Source organism: Pituophis catenifer, unplaced genomic scaffold, assembly GCF_029215685.1.
Source record: "Pituophis catenifer annectens isolate HBS135680 unplaced genomic scaffold, rPitCat1.0.hap2 SCAF_1, whole genome shotgun sequence".
Taxonomy (NCBI): domain Eukaryota; kingdom Metazoa; phylum Chordata; class Lepidosauria; order Squamata; family Colubridae; genus Pituophis; species Pituophis catenifer.
In genome coordinates this window covers 176,133,169-176,155,842 of record NW_027256881.1, presented here as the reverse complement: position 1 = coordinate 176,155,842, position 22,674 = coordinate 176,133,169, and the positions used below count along the sequence as shown (strand labels likewise).

The following is a 22,674-nucleotide window of genomic DNA, read 5'->3' as shown; positions in this document are numbered from 1 at the left end:
AAAAACCACTTGCCAAGAAATAGGACTCTGAAGGCTTTTCCACTGAGATGATCTTGATGCTGGGCTATGACCAAGCCATGCTTGCACTGTAGCAATGGTTCTGGACATGGCAGGCCAAAATGAGCAGGCCTCCTTGCCAAGAGACATATTTGCAAATAGCCTGTTGTAATATTAAAACCAGCTCAATATCTCAATCATATCACAATTCCTCATTTGGAAGGCCATTAACTTTAGTCAATGTGAATACTCTTTCTACCTGAGTCAGAGAAAGAAAAGTCAAGAAAAGCTGCATGTAGGCAATTATTCAATGCCCTGCCAGTGCCATCAAATGAATAACTGCCACCATCCTATATCATTAGCCTAATCTCATCTCTATTTGCTTACCTCGGGTATGCAGATTTATTTTATTTATAATTTCTATGCTCGTATAAGAATCCACTTCTATGTTTGTAGCAAAGTTTTGTTCTACAGTTTGCAAATTCTGGCAGGGCCTAACAAGCTGGCAACTGATTTAGTAATTGTTTCACAGTATCTGCAATGACTTCTGATATTTTACTATTATTTCGGTCATGCTAAATAGCTTTTTGGTTTTTATTATGGTGTAGGACTATAATAAAATTCATCTGATAGAGATTTATGTCTCAACTAGTGTCACTTTTGAAATGACTGCTATTTTGGGGCTGGAGGTTTGTTTGTTTGTTTCATTTTCTTCCCTACCCACTTTTTCTCCTCAAGTTCTGCAGTGGGACATTCCATTTATATGCTTAAAACATTTCTTATTTGACTACCATTAAAAATCATAGGGAATAATCAATAAAACAACAGCCATTTAAAATTATACAGACACATCTAATGGCAGTTAGTTTGCACTAAGGATGTTCTTGTTAGGCACTGGCAATAAGTCACAGATCTTCAGACATTTTACTCTGAATTAGCTCTTGTCCTGATTCAGCAGATGACTTCCAGATGAGACTTACCTGTTTTAGGATCTTTAGTGTGAGCAAGAAGTAAGCCTTGAACTGAAGGGAGGCTTTATATATGTATTCTCAGTGATTTTTTCCCTTCTTCTGGCCTTCTAGTTTAAAGTGTGTTTGGATGCTGGCATACATGTACATGGTGCTTCTTTCCAGCATGGGAAGCATTGATTCCTGCCTCATCACTCTTAGGCCTTCCAGTTCCCATGAATGTCCTAAACTGTTTATTGCCTCATTAATACTTTGCACTCAGAGTAGTCGACAGCTCCTTTAGAATCAGTGTTGTATGACTCCTATATGTTGCATCAGATAAGAGTCTAGCTACCACACATTTTGCACTAGCTGCAACTTCTGCTTTACCCTGAAAAAAAGCCCATATGGACTGATCTGAGTATTGTACTCTGGCGATCCTTTTTTTTTTTTTTTAGGAATAGCCGTAATTGGCAGCCAACCCTGTGTCAGCAAAGCAACCTCAGCTTGCTAACAGAATGCTACATTAAAGAGCCTCCCATCTCAAAAAAAATGTACTCAATTGCTGATTCCATGAAACCTCAAAAGAGCCCCATTTTCTTGAGATTCAGGGTTACTTCACTGATTCTCATTCGGAGGGGGGCGGTGTTGAATTATGGAAACAGCAGGCTAGTCCCAGCACTGCAGCATCTGATTCTGACAACAGAGAAATAGAATTGGAAAGAATACCCCACTTCAGAGTCAGCAGTTTCATGTCTGTGTTAAACAGCATAAGGGACATAAACACTCTGCAGCATTTTCTAACGAAAGGATCCAAAGGACAAAACAAGTTTCTTCAAAGCTTCCTCTATGATCATCTACAGATAAAAGTGGAATACCCACTGAGCTGATGCCCTTAGACATCATGATCAGTACTGTCAAAAGGCAAGCATATATCCATAAGGAACAACAGAGTTGCTCTCCCCCTATTTTTCCAACAGAGCTTTTTATTTTTCAGCTTAACTCTACACTAAACTATCAAACTAAAGTTATGCTTTCAAATCTCTTTGTGAGCCTGGATGATTTTCTCCCAGAGCATCTGGGGTTGAATGGTGACTCTTTTTTTAAATATTTTGCCTGAAAAGGGAGCATTTGGAAATGAGTATTATGTTTTGGGGTCCAGGAAAATCTCCTTGGAAAGGACTGCCATCATTTACTCTTGACATATTTATTTATTTATTTATTTTATTAAATTTCTATACCGCCCTTCTCCCGAAGGACTCAGGGCGGTGAACAGCCACAAGGTAAAACACATAAATACAAAAATTTAAAATAAATTAAAAACAAATTAAATAATTTGGCTGAATTTAAAATACCCCATAATTTAAAAACAAATTAAAATTTATATTTAAAAAGGGGAGAAGATTTAGGCCAGGCCAGCTTGATGAAATAAAAAAGTCTTAAGCGCGCGACGGAAGGTGCGCAGATCCGGGATCCTCCGTATCTCTGGGGGGAGCTCATTCCATATCGTAGGTGCCCCCACAGAGAAGGCTTTCCCCTTAGGGGCCACCAGTCGACATGGTTTGGCCGATGGCACCCAAAGGAGCCCCTCTCTATGGGAGCGTACTGGCCGATGGGAGGCTATTGGTGGTAGCAGGCAGTCCCGTAGATAACCAGGTCCTAAGCTATGGAGCACTTTAAAGGTGATAACCAGAACTTGAAGCGCACTCGGAAGACCACCGGGAGCCAGTGCAGCTCGCGCAGGAGAGGTGTTACATGGGAACTCCACGTCGCTCCCATAACCACCCGTGCGGCCACACTCTGCGCCAGTTGGAGCCTCCGAGTGCACCTCAAGGGGAGCCCCATGTAGAGAGCGTTACAATAGTCCAGACGAGAGGTGACGAGGGCATGAATGACTGTGTGTAGAGAGTCCCGATCCGCAACTGGCGGATCAGGCAAACCTGATGAAAAATCCTCCCGGTCACGGCCGTCAAGTGCTCTTCTAAAGACAGCCGTGAATCCAGGAGGACGCCCAAGTTGCGAGCCCTTTCCGTGGGGGCCAATGATTCGCCCCCAATAGTCAGCGATGGCACCAGCGGACTATATCGGGACGTCGGAAACCACAGCCACTCAGTCTTGGATGGGTTGAGCCTGAGCCTAATAAGACAGTCATCACTCCTACGTCAGTCTGGCTTTCTGCAGTCTGGAATGCACTTGATGGATGTATTCCCCTGCCCTGCAAATATTCCTTCCATATCCCTTAACTTAATGAGATTCTCAATAATCTACTTTTGGTCTGATTTGATAGATATAATGATCAATGATTCATGACCTCCATCATGTTTTTGGGGATGGTTTATTTATTTAGATTTTTTTTATCTCATCTTTATAATTTTTACAAATAACTCAAGATGGCAAATATACCACTACTCCTTCCTCCCTCTGTTTTCCCCACAATAACAACTTTGTGAGGTGAATTGTGCTGAAAAAGAGGCCCAAACTGGCCCAAAGTCACCCACCAGCTGGCTTTCATGCCTAATGCGGGACTAGAACTCATAGTCTCCTGTTTTTTAATCTAGCACTTTTCCACTACACCAAACTAGTCTTTTTATATTAGTTCACACTTATTCATCACAAAAAAAGTTCTCTATTTTTATTGCTGTCAGTGAAAGGTATTAAGTATCTTTGTTCTTACTGACTTATCAACAAGGTTGATTATTTTTTTTTTCATCAAGCATTAGATAACAGGTAAAAGTATAAACATAATTTGAATATATGAAAAGAGTGAGAGTAAAAAGAAATATTAGGACAGGGACGGTAGGCAAGCTGGTGCACTTATGCATCCCCTTTACAGACCTCTTAGGAATGGGGTGAGGTCAACAGTAGACAATCTAAGATTAAAGTTTTGGGGGTTTGTGGAAGAAACCACAGTCAGGTAGTGCATTCCAGGCATTGACCATTCTGTTGCTGAAGTCATATTTTCTGCAATCCAGTTTCGAGTGGTTTACCTTAAGTTTGTATCTATTGTTTGCTCATGTATAGTTGTGGGTTGAAGCTGAAATAGTCATTGACAGGTAGGACATTGTAGTAGATAATTTTATGTACTACACTTAGGTCAGACCAAAGGCGACGTAGTTCTAAGTTGTCTAAGCCCAAAATTTCAAGTCTAGTGGCATAAGGTATTCTATTGTGGGTAGAGGAATGGAGGACTCTTCTCGTGAAATATTTCTGGACTCTCTCAATTGTAGTTGTCCAATATGCAGTGTGGGTTCCAGACAGATGAGCTGTATTCGAGAATTGGTCTAGCAAATGTTTTGTATGCTCTAGTTAGTAGTACAATATTACCAGAGAAGAAGCTATGCAAGATTAGGTTAACAACTTTTAATGCCTTTTTGGCAATGTTGTTACAGTGAGCTCTGGCACTTAGATCATTTGAGATAAGTACTCCAAGTTTTAATTCAACTCCCCCCCGTCCCCCCAAGCATGTCTTGAAGCCTATGTCTTTCTGCTGGTTCATTTTTCTTAATTACTTTATGTCTTAGTTGTTATCTATTGGTTATGCAAGCTTTACAAAACACTCCTTTCTAACTATAGTACAGTGCTTTTTCAAACCTGGAAACTTTCAGATGTGTGGATCTCAACTCCCCAAATTCCCTAACCAGCATCTGTCCAGTGGCATCTCAATTAGATGCAAAATTAAGTAATTGTCAAAAAATATTTAGCAAATGAATGTGGATACCTAGGCCAGAAGTAGAATGTATGTTTGTGAGAACACACTCTCACACATTTCCTTGCTTGCTGTGTGTGTGAGAGAAAGAGAGAGCGATGCATATTCTAATATCCTCTGCATTAGAAATATCTATTTATTTTGTGTTGTGTCATTTGATTATTTGCTGCATAGAATCAAAGCAGTCATAAAACACAGCATGAGTGTCATAGCAACTACTGAACCATCTCTAGTATGCAAAATTAATTGCTAAAAATCACCTTTCCTTTGAAAATGGAGACATCTTTTTTCTTGATGGTTAACTAAGTACCAAGATGAATTCTTTCTCTTTTTCTATTTTGATGATAATAAGCTGACAGTTACAAATACAACCAGGCAGAAGTATTATAACCAGCATCATGTCTTCCTTATCATCTTAGGTAATAATATTTGTGGCTGTTGTTTTTCTGAGTATCCTTGCCTCACTGCATTTCCAGAGTTCATATGAAGAAATATTCTAAATTTAAGAAGTTGCTGAGAAATTAGTATATCCATGGTAGTCTTTGCACTTTCTCATAATGAATTGGTTTGCTCAACTTCAACTTTTGTTGAGACAAAGCTTTCATATGGAGAACATTCCTTCAACATGAGGATTCAACTCCTGTTGAATATATTTGCTCAAAAAGAGCTCAAGAGGGAACTAGTAAATTCCTCTCATTTCATAATCTGCCGGCCAGAGAGACTTCTCAACATAGCCTGAATAGTATTTTTTGTGATGACAAAGCTCAAACTTGATATTTATCTCAAGAGAAGAGCTTCTTTCCTGTATTCCCAGAACATTAAAGATCTTCCATAAATCCTGCTGAGCTTATATTTTGTATCAACAGTTGAATCAAACATTCTTGTTTTCATTTAATTGGAGGCCTAAAAGTGTTCCCCTCTCCTACTTATAACACTTCTGCCTGGCTACATCTGTAGCTGTCAGCTTGTAAATTGTATAAATATAAAAAGAGAAAGACTTCATCTTGGTACTTAGCTAACCATCAATAAAAAGATTTTCAAAAATCCATTTTCGAAGGAAAGGTGATTTTAAACTGATAATGCTGGCATTATTTTATTGTTAACAATAAAAATGTATTCACCATGTCCAATGTTTTAATATGTGTTTAATAAAAAAAAATTTCAAAAAAAGAGAGAGGAAATAATAAAGCAGCAAACTTTATTAGAGGATCAAGAAGATCAGCAGGTTCTATAGGCAGAATCTCTAACTATAAATGTTTCTAGCAATCCATTAACAATCCATTGGTCACAAGAAGGCATTTGATTCTCTGCCAAGTGAATGGATAATAAAGTGCCTAGAAATAACAAGAGTCAGTAGAAATATCAGAAGTTTGTGCAAACATCAAAGGCACAATGGAAGACACAGTTGCTGATCAATGGTCATAGATTGGAAGATGTTAATATCAAGATAGGAATCTTTCAAGTAGATTCACTATCACTACTACTGTTTTTCCTTGTGCTGATTGCTCTGTCAACAATACTGAACCAATCAGGTTATGGCTTTTAAACTTCAAAAACATCTGACAAGCTATTAAGCCTCATTTTCAGGGGTGAAATGCTCCCAGTTCGGACCGGATCACCTGATCCGGTAGCGATGGCGGTGGGTGGTTCGGAGAACCGGTAGCAAAAATCTCTGCCCCCCCCCCCATGCCCAGCTGAGCCACACGATCATCAGAGGCTTTTTTTTTTACTTTTAAAAGCATTTTTTCTACAACCTCTTGGCCGAAGAGGTGGTAAAAAAAATGCTTTGAAAAGTCTCTGGCAACTCCCAGCTGAGTTGCCTGATTGGCAGAGAGGTATTTTTTAAAATGCCTCTCTGACGATCCCAGCTGAGTTGCCTGATTGGCAGAGGCTTTTCAAAGCATTAGAAAAAATGCTTTGAAAAGTTAAAAAAAAAAGTTGGCCATGCCCACCTAGTCACATTAACACCCCCACCCCCACCAAGCCATGCCCACAGAACCGGTAGTAACAAATTTTACATTTCACCCCTGCTCATTTTCATGGATGATCTGAAGCTGCATGGAAAAACGCCATCTGAAATGGAATTGTTGCTCAACATTATCCTTTTAAATAGCCAATAGCCATGACAATGAATCAAGCCCTTCATCCACACAAGGCCTTGACAGGCTCTACCTACCAAGGAAAATGGGTGAGCGTAGAATGTTGCAAGTACATCAGATGGTTGAAGAAGATATAAGGGCTTTGGAAGAATATCTGAAAGACAGTCTGAAAGGCAGACGATGCAGTGAAGCTAGTATACCAGAAAGGCATAATGAGTACTAAAGTTACCAAACTGGCCGACAAGAAAGATCAAATGAAGAAGAGAAAGGAGGCATGGGAAGACAAAGCATTACACATCCAGGGCATTACATAATAACAGAGAAAGCAGATAATAACAGGACCTGGCAATGACTAAGAGCAGGAAATTTGAAGAAAGAGTCAGAGGTGTTAATTCTAGTTGCACGAGACTAAGCCTTAAGAACAATGCATGTAAAGCCAGAGTTGAGAAGACAGCAACAGGCAGTAAGTGCCACCTATGCAAACAAGCTGAAGAAACAATGAATCACCTGGTCCTGCTGCAAGAAGATCATACACACTGGATACAAGCAATAGCATGACAAAATAGCAACAATGGTGCATTGGAAGATCTGCAAGAAATATAATTTGCCTGCAAACAAGAACTGGTGGGACCATAAAATAGAGAAAGTCATAGAAAATGAAGAAACTAAATTGTTCTGGAACTTTAGAATTCAAACAGACAGGTGCCTGCCACATAACATCCCAGACTTAAGAATTGTCTATAAGAAAGACAAGGCATTTGTGGAGTTTTTGGTGCTCTCTGAGCTTAGTGCTATTGTTGCAGACATTTCATTACCAAACTAAGAAACATAAGCAGTGTACTGATGATATTACCTAGTTTGGTAATGAAATGTCTGCAACAAGAGCACTAAGCTCAGAGAGCACCAAGAACCCCACAGTTGAACCCTGAGCCACAAATATTCTCTTCTATTGGACCTGTTGTTTGTTTGTTTGTAAAAAAAAACCTTCTAAATCCCTAATCAAGAGATAAAACTCAAATGATAGAAATTTCAATTATGTTTGAGGGAAACACATTTGTTTGTTTACTTCTTTCTTAGTTTGTTGTCTCTCATAGAATCCCATAGACTTCCTGTGGATATCTGGATATCTGATAAAGGTTATCACCTTTAAAGCGCTCCATGGCATAGGACCTAGTTATCTTCGAGACCACCTGCTGCTACCGACAGTCTCCCATGACCTGTGCACTCCCACAGAGAGGGCCTCCTCGGGGTGCCATCAGCCAAACAATGTAGGCTGGTGACCCCCAGGGGGAGGGCCTTCTCTGTGGGGGCACCTCCCCTCTGGAATCAGCTGCCTCCAGAGATAAGGAGAATCCAAGACCTCGGTGCCTTCCGCCGTGCCCTTAAAACCTTCTTTTTCCAGCAAGCCGGGCTGGCCTAGCACTTTTTAAAATGTTTTTAATTGTCTGTTATTGTTTTTAATCATGGGGCCAAATTTATATATATCTTTTTAATTGTATTTTAATGTTTGCAGTTTATGTTTTTACTTGGCTGTTCACTGCCCTGAGTCCTCAGGGAGAAGGGCGGTATACAAATTTAAAATAAATAAATAAAAAAAATAAAATCTGGGGTCTACAGAATATAGTTTGAAAAACTCTGCCCTATCTATGGGGAGTGGGGGGGCAAGGCGAGGGGAGAGAGACTGGGAAAACATTCTCATCTGAGTCCTGGAGTGCTGCTGCCAGTCCCTGCAAACAATACTATAAAGCCAGGAAAGCTCTCTAAATGAGCAGCTATCCTACTTCACAGGGTTGCTGTGGAATAAAATCAGAAGAGGAATGTTCTGTATGCTTCCTAGATCTGTTCCTGTGATTGTGATACTGCTTTGCTTCAATTTCGACAGATACTTTTGATTAAGGAGGAGTTTTCAGCATTTACTTTCTTTGTCTTTCCCCTTCCAGATATAGATTATATGATTCTATCAACAAGTTAGTTGTTACTGTAAGCCCCCCTCGCCTGGAGCCAAGAGTGGAAATATTACTGCATAAAGAAGGAACCATTCTAGAGAATGAATTAATTACAGTTTATGGTTGTGAAGGATGGAAATTCGAGAAGCCCTTGCTGCTCCCAAAACTTTCCACTTCAGATCGGGGAGTTTGCTATCCGTTGGTGGCGCCGCTCCTCTCCATCGTCGCCTCCCCCCGCGTTGGTATCCCCTTGACACATCACGCGCAGGTCCCTTCGCGCTAGTTGCTGTCCACAGAAGGAGGTTCTGAAGGAAGGGAATCATGCGGGACGGGAGGCGAGTATCCTCTTGTCCTTGGCTGCCGCCGCCACCGCCGCCTCCTCGCAAGCTGCGCTGATTTCTCCCTGCTTGGCTGCGGCCGCTGTTTTTGCAGCCATTTTGCACCAGCGGAGCCGGAGGCAGAGAGGGCTGCTGCGGCGGAGCAGAGACATGGGCTAACAGCTGTTGAGGCACAGGAACCAGCACCATGGTGAAGAGGAAAAGCTCAGAAGGCCAGGACCAGGAGAGCGGCCGAGGGGTTCCGCTGCCTATCCAGACCTTCCTGTGGAGGCAAACCAGGTAAGGGAGAATAGGGGGCGCTGCCGGCTAAACCTCGCTGGGATTCAAGGGCTGAGATTCCAGTAAGAATTGCGTGCTCTTCGCCCGCCTGTAGGTTCTTGATTCCAAGAGATCGAAGGCAGGCCAACGAGAAGCAGAGATACGGAAACCTCGGACTCTTTGCTGCCCTCTACCGTTGGTCTCTATTTGGGGGCTGAGTTAAGATACAACCATGCTCTCTCCTTTTCCTCAGCTTGCAGCCTGATGTCTCTGCTGGCCAAGTGCCAGCGCTGCATGCCATAAAACCACTTCCTCAGTGACCTCTAATAAGTCAGGGCTGCAGCAGGTGTCAGAGGATGTCGGGCTATCCATCCAAAGAAACATAAGAAAATCCATTTTGCAACTGGAGTCAACTGCCAACATTGCACAAGAAGATGAAATCTGGGAAACTGTATCTGACCCCTAGAAAATCATCTCAAGTCCCATGAATAACTTCCCTCCTTCCATCTTACTCCACAATTGGGTGTGCTTTGAATTGTAGTTTCAGTTACCCATTTTCACAAGGTTTTTTTTTTTTTTAATTTGATTTATATGCCACCCTTCTCCGGAGACTCAGGGCAGCTTACAATGCGTTAAGCAATTAAGCAGTTAAGGTTGAGAAAAGTCATACAGTAACCATTACTAAAATTGTTCAGCAAAAGAATAAATCATCTTTTTGTATTAGTTTTAACTGTCTGTATACATGCATTGTCTATCTATGAACATCCCTTCTTTCCAGATAAAATTGAACATTAACAACCTATGGAAACTCACCCCCAACTCATTAAAAAACTATATTTACCTATAATAAAACATTAACAATGGCAAGAATGAATTCTAACAGGTAATTCTAACATTTCTTAGGGATGTCATTTTCTAGTCTCTTCTAACTGACATAAATGCAGTTCAATGAAAGATTTATTTGATTCACCTAATATTTATGATAATGATTATGTATGTACAATTTAAAGGATTTCATTGATAAAAGTCACTATATAACAAGCACTTTATCTTTCGAAACAGGATGCTCAGCTCATTCTTGCTGACAATTACTTTAGTAAGATAAGATTAGTTATGGTATATATCATAGAAGATAATAAGGTTGAATTAAAGATATAATGGTTCACTTCTTCCATAATTACAGGCTACAGCTTTTAAAACCGTGACCTGTGGACTGACCATTTCTTTGTGTCATGATTAGTAGGAATGGGGACACGATGGCATTGTGTTAATGGAGGGTGGACAAGTTCATACTTTTGGTACCATCTAGCTTTATCATTCCCCTCCCTCCATCAGACTTGATTCAGATGTTCATCATGATTTTCCAGTATTGGTGGGGTATTAGATTATTTCTTATAAGATGAAAAGTAAGTATTACACAAATTAACTCAATTCAGGCCATTCTTTTTTTTTTTTAAAGGCATATGATAAACATCTTAGATAGACAGCTGGATGAATATTCACTTCCTGCTGCTGACATTTTTGAGGGCTCTTGCAGCCCTGTCCTAATTATTAAAAATGTTAAGTAGCTGCAGAAAAAAACAAAATAAATAAGAAAAAGCCAAACTCAGAGCTGGTACTGAGTATCTTGGGGTCCTGACAATGAACAACCTTACCAGTTTGCCTTGACAGTTTTGTGACTGGCCACATTTGTCATGACAACCATTTTGGGAATGGGCAAGCACCACCTTATGCCAACCAGTTTACTTGAGCATGTGTTGTGCATGCTCCACTGTGTCTGCAGGCTAGAAAATCTAGGGCTCTACTGTCCAATCACATCACTTGTTGCAGATCTATTAATGTTACTGGTTCCTGCTCATATATAACCTGGAGGACCCAAGGACTCAAATAATGACTCTTACTGAATAGGATTGTTTTCCCCTTTAGCTGCAATCCCATCCCATATCTATCAGGATATATATCATGTGCAAAAAATGGGATAGGGCAGGGGTGTGCAACTTCCTTGTGGGCACAGAAGAAAAAAAATGCTTTTCACTTTCAAGGGCACAGAGGGATATAATTAGTGATGCAATTATAATTTGGACTGATTATAACATAAATATTTAGCCTTAGGGGGAAGTGGTTAATGGGCCTAAATAGGTATAAATATATTGTGCTGTTCAAGCCCTCTATCAAAAATATTGGCTTTATTTTGGCTGGGTGCCTGAGAATTTTTAAGTGGTAAAATGATGCCTTCCTTAACCCTGTGCTATAGTTAAGCCACCCATTTACCATCTAAGTTTCCCTCTCTGAGATCCTAAACTTTATTCAAAATGTGTGCTGGAGCTTACATATCAGGTTCTGCACTTATGGTGTACATTTGCTTGTTATAAGAATTGTATCTTGGAAAATGTTCTCCATAGCAGCCACATGGAGATACTTGCTAGCTTTATAGCATGGGATTTCAAGACCCCATGTGATTAGAATGCAGTACTGCTAGCTAATTCTGCCCGCAGACTGGAGTTCAATCCTGACAGTCTCAAGGTTGACTCAGGCTTCCATCTTCCCAAGGTTGGTAAAATGAGGATCCAGATTATTGGGAGCAATATGCTGACTCTGTAAACCGCTTTGAGAGTGCTGTAAAAAGTGGATGGTATATAAGCCTGAATGTTATTGCTATTGCTATTTTGAAATGACACTATATATTTCTAACAGGTCATCTATCGATTTAAACACACATATACACTTATATAAACTAAACAATTGTGCCAATGAATCAAAATATTTAATAATATACTATACCTAAAATCCTGTTTTAACAACATCTATGTCTTTTTTCAGTGCATTTTTGAGACCCAAATTGGGAAAGCAATATGAAGCTTCTTGTGTGGTATGTGATTTTTGATGTTTTTGATTTACTGATGTGCATGAATTGCTTGCTTTTAACATGAAACTCAGGAAGCTATGTTCAACTCAGTGGGTCAAACATACTACTCATTTCACTACTGATAGTTAAATGTTTGATTGAGACAGGCTAGGTCCATGGTTTCCCCTTTGAATGGTGTACTTTTTACTAAATGTAAATTTTAAGTAAGTGATACTTTCAGGAAGAATACATATATAATAAACCTGATCAGGTTTGTCCCAAATAAATATATGAGAGACTACATTAGACATATATTGAATGTTATTGACAACACGAATCCAAATAATCAAACAATGGCTAGGATCTTTTTGGAGACAGAAGAAGGTTTTGACAATCTAGAAAAGTCTTTTATGTTTGAAGTTTTGAAAAAGATGAGTTGTGGCACTAACTTTTTAAATAGCTACAAAGCATTTTTAAATGGAAAAAATGCTGACTAAGACATGTAAATTGTAAGAAAAGCCAGGCAAAATCAATACTGGGTTTTTGTTGATTTTTTTTAAAACAAAAAATCATATAAACATTTTCCTCTTAAGATTTTGGTGGTCTCTTATATTATTGTTCTTTGAAGAATCTAGTAATACAGTTTCTCCATGTTTATTTAGCTTTTGGATATTGCCATATTTAGAATCAAGGTTCCCCCCCCCCAGGGATTTACTAAATTACAATTCATCTAATATAATTTAGCCAAGAACAAAATGTCTGGGAGTAATTTGAAGAATTTAGTTCCTTTGGACAAGAACTCACTGTCCAGTTACTGGGTATAACTCTTATTTCATTTCTATTTCCAAATTTGGAAGCAGAAACATCTGCCATCCACTATAGATTCTTGGGTGTCTTTATCCCAGTGAAATGGGAGACAGTTTCAGGTATTAACTGAAAAAAGTTATGGAGGAGGAGATGTGAAGGCAATGGCTTGCCAATTGACAAGAGAACTAGGGCTGGGGACTAAGGGAAGGAGGACAGAGCAAATCTTCCAATTAAAAAGAAAAATCTCTGAGCAAGAAGCCAGGCTTCCACATCTGATAAAATTTTAACAAGCCAGTGTCCGTAAGGTTTTAAACAAAGATCTCACTAGAGGAAACTTCAACAAGAATTCAGTGAAACTCCTCTGCAATTATAGAAACCTAAGGAGTAGGAGGCAGAGAAAAATGGTATTTATTCCTAGTTGTTAAGATTGATTGGTCTGAGGTATCTGATCAGATCTGCTTCAGAACAGATATTTAATAGGGCTGTGTAGCCTGAAAAATGATGAAGTTAATTTATTAAAATAAGATGATTCTTAAACCAGCCTGCTCTTTAAAAAAGGAGGAGGGGTACTTCAATGAATAGCAGAGGCATGCTATGTTTGGATGAGACATAAAACATGACTGTCTAGTTGTTTTCAAATTGTTGTCCCTTTGAGATAGGCCAAGTCAGGAAACAGACTTCATGAGAAGTAGTAGAACTCTACTTTATTGGTAAACGCTATAATAATAAAACCTTGAAAAACTCAATTGTGTGTTTCCTTTCCTCCTTCTTATACTGAGAGAGTTAAGACAGAACCAGATCATGTTTCTTTCTAATATTCTCACATTTTCTCAGCCTTAAATCATGTTTTGCTAACCACTTCCTTCATTCCCATGGTGATCTCTGCGATTCTCTACAGAAAACTTGCCCAATGCTAGAATGTAGACTTAATTAGATAGTTACCCCTCAAAAAAGCATCATTGTGTCAAAGACTTTGAATATGCTCCTTGCTAAAATTTATATCCCAGGGAGTACACAGAGATTGATTGATTGATTGGTTGGTTGGTTGGTTGGTTGGTTTGCAATGTTTGTAACCCATCTTAACCTGAATATTCTGGGTGATGTACCAGAAGAAGCAATGAAAAGAATTGAAGGTAGTCTACCTCAAAACAATACCAAGAAGTGAACACAAGACAACCAGAGAATGAAGAACACATAGAATAATAGCTTTATAAAAAGTCAGGTGTGTGTGTGTAGGGGTGCTGCACAAGGGGAAGCAAAGTTCATGATGGTTTTTTGGATGATGAAATTTGGTTATTGCGAATTTTGGTGGCTTGATATTGAACCAATGGGGGATGGTGGTGGGGTTTAAGTCCTCAAATTCTTGAAAATAATTTTTAAATTGAGCCAAAAGATGCCTTTCCTGATGAGGTCAAAACATTACTAGAAATTACCAGCTAGCTACTCAGGAAAATAAGTTATGATCCACAACCAAGATGGCTCCTGATCTAGAGAAGAAGGCAGAATAAAAATTTAGAGCTTGATGAGTACTGTTAGTTTTCAACAAATGCAGAATATTATAGGAGTCGTTTTCCCATATATATTTTTATACTTTTTCTGATTGTTATAGCTTTCTCCTATTTTATCGTCTCATAGTTTGAGCATATATCCTGGTCTCAACTGCTGCTGCACCAGCAGAGAGAAAGTTGCTGCTTATAAACTTTGTCATGGACATGACCATCATATCAAGTGGGGCTTTTTTTTTTTTTTTTAGTACAAATGAAACATTTATTGCTTGAGCTACCAGCTGTATATATTAAGCCCCTTCAGGCTTGGTCAGGTTGATCTGCCCTATTTTCCAGGACTGTTCTTGTAATTTTTCCAAGGTCAGAATGACATAACCATAACCAATGATGATTACATCAGGGATTTTTTTAAAAAAACTGAATATATCCTGTGTATTTTTGTGATTTGCCCTGCTAAAGTCACTGAAATATGTGATATTGCACTATTTTTAGAATATCCCTTTTCTATTTCTCATATTTGTCACTATAATTATATCATTTAAAGGTCAATTGCACTTCCCCAACAAGACAGAATACTGTTCAGAACTGGGCCAGTTGCAAGGAGAGGGGCAGTAGACCAAGAGCAGTGTAATCAGGACTGCAGTCCTCAGATCGACTTAAACAAAAGATGATTAATCGAAGCTTTAGATAAAGGATTGTGGATGGAACTTTATAAAAATATGAAATAGTCTTGCCTTTGTCTTAGAAAAATTGTAGTTAGCTAAATCATCAATTGTTTTTCTGTCATTATTTTCTTAAGATGGGAATAGAGATCTAAAGTGATATATTTAATGTTCAAGCCATTGCTAAGAGATTTTCTGGAAAAAATGTACAGTAGAAGATTGATGGCTTGCAGTTCCCATGTTACTAAAACATACAATTATCTGTTTCTGCTCAATGCTAACAAGTAGATAAAAAGGTACTCTCTTGCAGTAGACATTCCTCCTACCAGTGAGGTAGTCATCACTTCTATGACTTGCCTTCAAAAGTTGTGGGTACTTGATCACTGGAGGTTTTTAAGAAGAGACTGGATAGCTACTTGTCTGGAATGGTAGAGTCACCTGCTTGAAGAGGGGGGTGGACTAGAAGACCTCAAGTTCCCTACCAACTCTGTTATTTTGTTATTCATGCACTGAATCCAACATGCACTAATTGGGAACACATTTATTCAAGGGGAGCCCACTATTTTCTGAGTTAATGGTTCTGATGTTAAACTAAACAGGATTTTACCCCATCATTCAATCAGAATGATTGAAATCCTGTAATTTAAATCTCTTTCTACATACATTGATTCTTCATGCTGAATAAGAGAGAATAGAGTTTGATTTTATTATGGGTGATAACGTTTCTGGTATTTGAAGAATTATCAATAACCCCTCCCTATATTGTTGCTGTTGTTGTTGTTGTTATTTTCTCAAAGCCAAATACTTCAGTAATCTTTTTTCTGAGGAAACATTTTTACCCTTCTATCATTGTTTCTAGGATGTTCTAGTTCCCTGATTATATTAGTTATATTTTTTGAACCTGATCAAGTTTCTTTGAATCCTTTTTAAAATATGGTGTCCAGAACTGAATACAATTCTCGATGTTGAGGGTTCAAGTGGAACTATTACTTCCTATGACCTGGAAATTATACATTTTTTTAAAAAAAATGTTCTTTTTTGCATCTACATCATTTTGCTAGTTCATATTAAGTTTCTTTGCCTCTATAGTATTCTATATTGGAGAACTCATAACTGTTCCAGTTTACTTGACTGTCTTAGACCATTTTATCAGATTCCTCATCTATCATTTTTTAAGTAAAATAAATATCTAGCTATTTTTGAAAAATTATCAAATTTTCTGGATGGGAATTAACAACAAATTAGAAGCTGATTACTGGTTCCTTGAATATACCAGCTCATGTCTGTTTTTCACTTGACAATTTGATCAAACTGAATAAAATCAAAGATATACTAAGTGTGTTACAAATCATATTTATTGGAAAGTTACAATTTTCAACAATGCTGCCTCTCCAATAGTTTCCCAGCATTGTTATTAAGCTTCATTTTGAGAGCTATATTTCTTGTTAATACTGCTTTTAAAGTTTTTTTCCCACCCTAGTCTTCATAATCTTATCTGTCTTTGTCCTAGTCCCAAATAGTTATTGGAAATTACTATTCCACATATGACCCTCTCAGTCTGAAAATAGATGTAAAACCTGTGTTGACTGAATGAGTTGACTTGCAATTCCTGCCAATCACAGTTTTAACAGTGTCCAATAAATCTTCAAGTAACTTTTGAAACTACTATACAAGAAAATATCCACTGATAACAGGATTAAAGAAAGATTAAAGAAATGAATCAAAACATTATAGCTATTCAATGGAATGTCTTGCCTTCAGATTTTGTGGATGTTCCATCACTGAGGCTTTTAAGAAAAGACTGGACAGCCATTTGTCTGGCTTGAGCAGGGCCTTGGACTAGAAAACCTCCAAGGTCCCTTCCAATAACCCTTCTGTTATTCTGATTTATTGGGGGAAATGGCCCAAGCTACATATTTGTGTATGGTAAAGCATGAGACTCTTTAGGATAATCAGTTCATTTGAAGGGAAAAGCAGCACCAGATTAATTTGTGTCTATCAGGGTAGCAATGCCATCATTAATTTTTTTCCTGTTTAATAAAGACCTTATCCTTTAGAAATATCCTTGAACGAACAATAAAGTCATGAATGCTAGCATAAGACAAAAATTGAGCAAGCGTAATTGTTGTGAGTATAAGACAAGCACTCAAGCATGGATAATAAACATATGTATCATTTTACACATAGAGCCATGGCTCCAAAAAATCATGATCCAACCAGTTCTCTGATACACCTACATGAAATTTAAAACATAAATGCACCCAGTCTATTCTTTGCTAATATTTGCTACAAAAAACAGCAAGGCAAAATGTTACATGAAAGATCTGCCTTCTTTTAGTAAGTTTATGTTTCACCAACAGCAGCAAAGTGTATAAAAAAGAGAATATAGTAAAAGTTTCAAAAACCTAAACTAAGGGTTTTTTCTCCTCTCATTTCATTTTAGTCCTTTGAAAGAGTTTTGGTTGAAAACAAGCTGCATGGTCTTTCACCAGCTCTTTCTGAAGCCATCCAGAGCATTTCACGCTGGGAATTGGTTCAAGCTGCCTTACCACATGTCCTTCACTGCACAGCCACTCTGCTTTCCAACCGAAACAAGTTAGGTCAGTGCACATCTGAGATTTTAAAAACAACTGTGGTTAGACATTACTGTATTTTTACTGTAACAGTTCAGATTAAAGATTTATGACTTGCATTTCAGTTCCATTAGAAAAAGGGAGGGAAGAAGGAAGAGAGGGAGGGAAGAAGGGAGGGAGGGAGGGTGTGTTTTCATGCACATTTGCTTTTGTGCAAATTATGTCACAGTAAACTGTCAGGGCAAGATTAACTGATGGTTGTATAGGAAAGGGACTACAATGATGAAAGGAGAAGAATGGTATCTTAAAGGGTTTGATCATGGAGAGTCTTGTCACAGGGAGTGGCTTGGTGGACCATGGAAGGATACAGTCAATCACAAAAATGTGATAGAAAGACAGCTAGATTTTAAAACCTACGTGATAATACTAAAAATATTGTCAGCAGTAAAAGTCCTCAGGAAACCGATAATTGCTTATATTTTTACAAAATATAATTAAAAGCATGTTTTCAATAGAAAAACACATGTCTTATCTATCTTTCAATACAATGCAATATAAATACAAGATAAAGTCCAAGAAACATTGTTTAGATGATACCTTCTGAAATATTAATTGGGTTTATTAGAGCATACCATGTTTCTCTGAAAATAAGACCCTGTCTTATATTTTTTTGAACCCTGAAATAAGCGCTTGGCCTTATTGCCATGTGCTCAAAAGCCCAATTGGGCTTATTATCAGGGTATGTCTTATTTTGGGGGAAACAGGGTAGAAAAAATTGAGATGTTTATGTTTTATAAGTAGCTTTAGGAATGATTTAAAGTAGAACAGTTCATGTATTACCCTGTCAGATAAAATGTAATAGCCCAGTACAGTGTCTTCTTAGATGGGCATGGGCAACAAATAAGGAGATTCATTTAGTTGACTGCTGGTTTTGTACAGTAGCATGTGCTTGGTATTATGGTAAACAACTTGAGTAGAGCTTCTTTTCAAGCTGCACCATTTAATCATGGTCCTCACAATCTTTTTCCATCTAGGACATCAGGACAAACTTGGTGTTGCTGAGACAAAACTCCTTCACACTCTACATTGGATGTTGCTAGAAGCACCTCAAGACTGCAGCCATGACCACTTTGGAGGATCAGGAGACAGAGGGTCAAGCTGGAGAGGAAGCAGCAGTGCCTTTATCCACCAGATTGAAAACCAAGGATCTCCAGGGCAATCAAGATGTGACAGTACCAATGAAGAAGAAGAGAACAGCAGAAGGAAGTTCTTTCAGAATTCAATGGCCACTGTTGAGCTTTTTGTGTTCTTGTTTGCTCCTCTGGTTCATAGGATTAAAGTAAGTGCCTAAAATGGCTGTAAGGCAGGGGTGAAATCTACTTACCTTCCTTACTGGTTCGGAAGCGCACGCTTCTGTTAAAACCAGGAAGTAATGACACCTAGGCGATGATCGCTACCAGATCGCCAAACCACAGGAAAAATTGGTACTGGATCAGGCAATCCGGTCCGATCCGGGAGCATTTCACCCCTGCTGTAAAGGCTGTAAAGGAGATGGAGTATTTGGCTATCATAAATAACAACTACTACTTAGCACATCTGGTGTTTGATGGAAGTAGTATGTGGATACAAGAAACTAGTCTGATTTTTTTCTACTATCATGTCTCCATCTATGTTGCATTTATTAGGGAATTTATTTATTTATTTGATTTATATATGGAAGAGTGTGAGGTGATTGCAAGATTTTTTTCCCTCTTTAGTGTAAAGAGTCAACCATCTGGCTTCAAACTCATCCAGGATCCAGATATTTTGCCTGCCATAAATAGAATATCTTTAGAAAAAGATAGTATATTTTTAGAGAGTCACTGAAGCTATGGAGCTTTGCCTATGTCCTTAAGGTCACTTGAGTAATGCAAATGGGTGTGGAACTTTCTTGGAACTGCTGAAAGGAGCTGTGTTTTCTATAGGATGTTTTCTGCCCTGTGTCCCTTCACTGTGACTTCAGCTTGAGAAGGAGACAACACAGACTCATTCCCAACAGCCTGTGCCTGTGTTCACAGTGAACACAGTATGTTCACAGGCTGTTGGGGCTGAGTCTGTGTTGTCGCCTTCTCAACCTGAAGTCACAGGGCAGAAAACATCCTGCAGAAAACACAGCTCCACAACACAGTCCTTTCAGCAGTTCCAAGAAGGTGTCACACCCATTTATGACCCTGAGGACACTGACAAACCTCCAGGTGGCCTCAACATCTCTCTAAAAGAATACAAATGACCAGCTTTCTACAGGGAATATAAATCCTTCCATTCACCACCATCCAGTCAGAGCTGAAGAAGTTTCTTGAGTAAAACGTCTTCAAAGAAAAATAAGAAAGTCCAGTTGCCTCTTGTAAAAGCATCTTTGGGACAAAAATATGGACATATGATCTTGTTTTCCAGAAACAGTGTCTTGATATTCTTGCATTATCTCTATAACGGAGCTGTGACTACTGTTGCTCCTTCCTTATTATCCAAACTAGTCATCATCTTAATACAAGATCCTGTTTACTTCTCCTTGGGCTCATTCATACTACTCATATGGAGACTGGAAAGCTTAAATTCAAGTCTTCAAAGCATGCTGAGGATTATGAAAAAGGCCATGAATTGTTCTCTGTTTTTCCTCTAAAGATGACTCATTCTTTTTCCTACTGAGCCTTAGTCATAGTTGAGGCATTTAAAGTGACAAAATACCCTTAGCGTTTCTGATCATGTTTTCTGTTTCTGGTTTGGAGGATGAAGGCTACGTAACACGGCCGTGTTCCCATGGCACAATTAGCAGTGCCAGGATGTCCATAAACTCCCACATGCAATTAATTGATCCAACGATTACCGTACCCCTTAAGTAATTTGTTTTAATTCCAAACACACTGAGGCTAAAATAAAGACTTCTAAATTTCTCTGTCTTTTTTGAGTCCTAAAGAGGTTTCACCAAAGTGAGCCTTTTATAGCTATTCTATCTCTGCTATTGTTCTGGCTTCTTCTCCTTCAATAGAGCTGCACAGGAGATTAAAAAGGGCAAAAAAGACTGAGATGAACACCAATTCCATGAAACTCTAGTGGCAATAATAGTCCCACATCTCCTTTCATTTTTAATCAAAAAAAAGTATTGCCTTCCAGGGGATATATTGCCTGTACTGAAAAGACTTTGCCAAAATATGAGCATTACAGGATCCACAGATTTTTTCTTTACTGGACAATGTAACTAAAGTAGAGGAGGGAGAGATGGTGGAGTAATCTTGCTTCATCTTAATGTTTACGGTAATTTTTGCTTAAATTTTAATTAATTACAGTAATTTTAATTAGATTATCGAATTAAAAGCCTAGCTAACCTGGCCTTTTGCTAAGGTCAGATTAGCACTTTATCTGAGTGCTAATTTGGCACCATAAATAGCATATATGTGAAAAAAAAATTAACCAGCTTTAGAATTGGAATGTTTTACACATATATTCTTTTTCCTTAGAATAATTCAATAATTTGCTGTATTATTTTTAGGAATCTGATCTGACCTTTCGTCTTGCCAGTGGTCTTGTCATTTGGCAGCCAATGTGGGAACATAGACAGCCAGAAGTCACTGCCTTTACTGCACTTGTTAAACCCATCAGGAATATAATCACAGGTTTGTGTGTTTGTATGTGTTGTGTGCATGTGTATGTGCATGTGTGTATGCACGTATATATGAGCGCACACTAAAACAAGTTCTTTTCCATCTATATACACACTATAGTTATTATGACCATTGGATCAGTATAGATTTACAGTATTATCTGCTTGCTTTTTTTTTTTAAAGGATGGCAGTAAAGAGAGGCTTTCTATTGCCTAAACTGTTTTTACCAACAGAATTCCTAGCACTAATAATCAAGCTATTCTGCTTCTTCATTTTTAATATAGCTTTTCCTGGTAACAAGAAAGAAGGAAAAATTGTTGAGAAAACTATCTCTTTGGGTTTTTTAAGAATAAATCTAATCATAGAGGTGGATTGCAATTAGAGGATAAACTTGTGAGATTTTAAAATATAGGTGCCCTTTAAAATGTAACCTTGAGTCACATTCTGAGGGTTATATGAGACTAAAGTACTAAATTACTTGACATGTTCCCATTCCTAGAATTTGACAGGGGGCATGTTTTACATTCTTTATGTACTCATACTGATGGCATGAGTATAGCTTTGTTGAGAACCTTGGCAGAGTGCGATATTGTATGTGAATTCATTTGACTTAATGGTATAGTGGAATAACTGTATTCTATAATGCATTGATTTTAGCAGTAACATGGAGCTCTCTGGCCTGACTACTCCATGAACTTCCAGAAATAAATACTGTCTTAGCTAATTAATGTTGAAAATGAATCAGAAAGGGGCCCTGCATTTCACGTAAGCAATGGGTTTTTCTTCAAATCCATTGCAGGAGTAGGTAGGTAGCAAGTGAGCTTAAAGGACACGGGGCAAGATGAGGAGCACAAGTTCTGCCAATCACTTACATGCTGCAGTATCTTCCATCCAAAGTATCTGTCTCATTTAGCCCAATGATAGAGAAATATATGAAGGACCAAAAATGGGAAATATCAGGAGGCTATCAGCCGCTGTCAAAGATCATGTCCCAGCATCTTAAGTACAGTATTAATGATGTAATGTAACTTATAATAAAGATGTTGCCTAGCTTCACCCAAAAAACAAAGGCAAACGTCATATGCAGTGAACCAATTTTTATCTTTTATGGTAATACTAATGTGGCCCAGAACTTATATCTAACAACTCCTCTCCTAAAAAATCCTAGTTACCATAAATCACTTCTTATAGATCTTAAAGAAGCTGAGAATTGCACCTAACAATTTTAATTCTGATCTCACCCACAATACTATCTGTCCAATATTTATAATAAGATGCAATTAGATTTAGAATCCATAATTCTCGATTCCCTGATATATAGTTCTGTATTGATTAAAGAGGATAACTAGTTAC

General features: G+C 38.3%; 1 protein-coding gene across 1 annotated transcript in view; it reads left to right on the top strand.

Moving 5' to 3' along the window:
- Positions 1-9,220: 9,220 nt before the first annotated feature.
- The window catches only part of UNC80 (unc-80 homolog, NALCN channel complex subunit), a 186,147-nt gene continuing 172,693 nt past the window's right edge, over positions 9,221-22,674 (top strand). The window contains exons 1-5 of the mRNA XM_070956783.1: positions 9,221-9,312; positions 12,112-12,160; positions 17,554-17,710; positions 18,718-19,022; positions 21,210-21,333. Of these exons, the coding sequence (XP_070812884.1) occupies positions 9,221-9,312; positions 12,112-12,160; positions 17,554-17,710; positions 18,718-19,022; positions 21,210-21,333 (727 nt within the window). The remainder of the gene's footprint in view (positions 9,313-12,111; positions 12,161-17,553; positions 17,711-18,717; positions 19,023-21,209; positions 21,334-22,674) is intronic.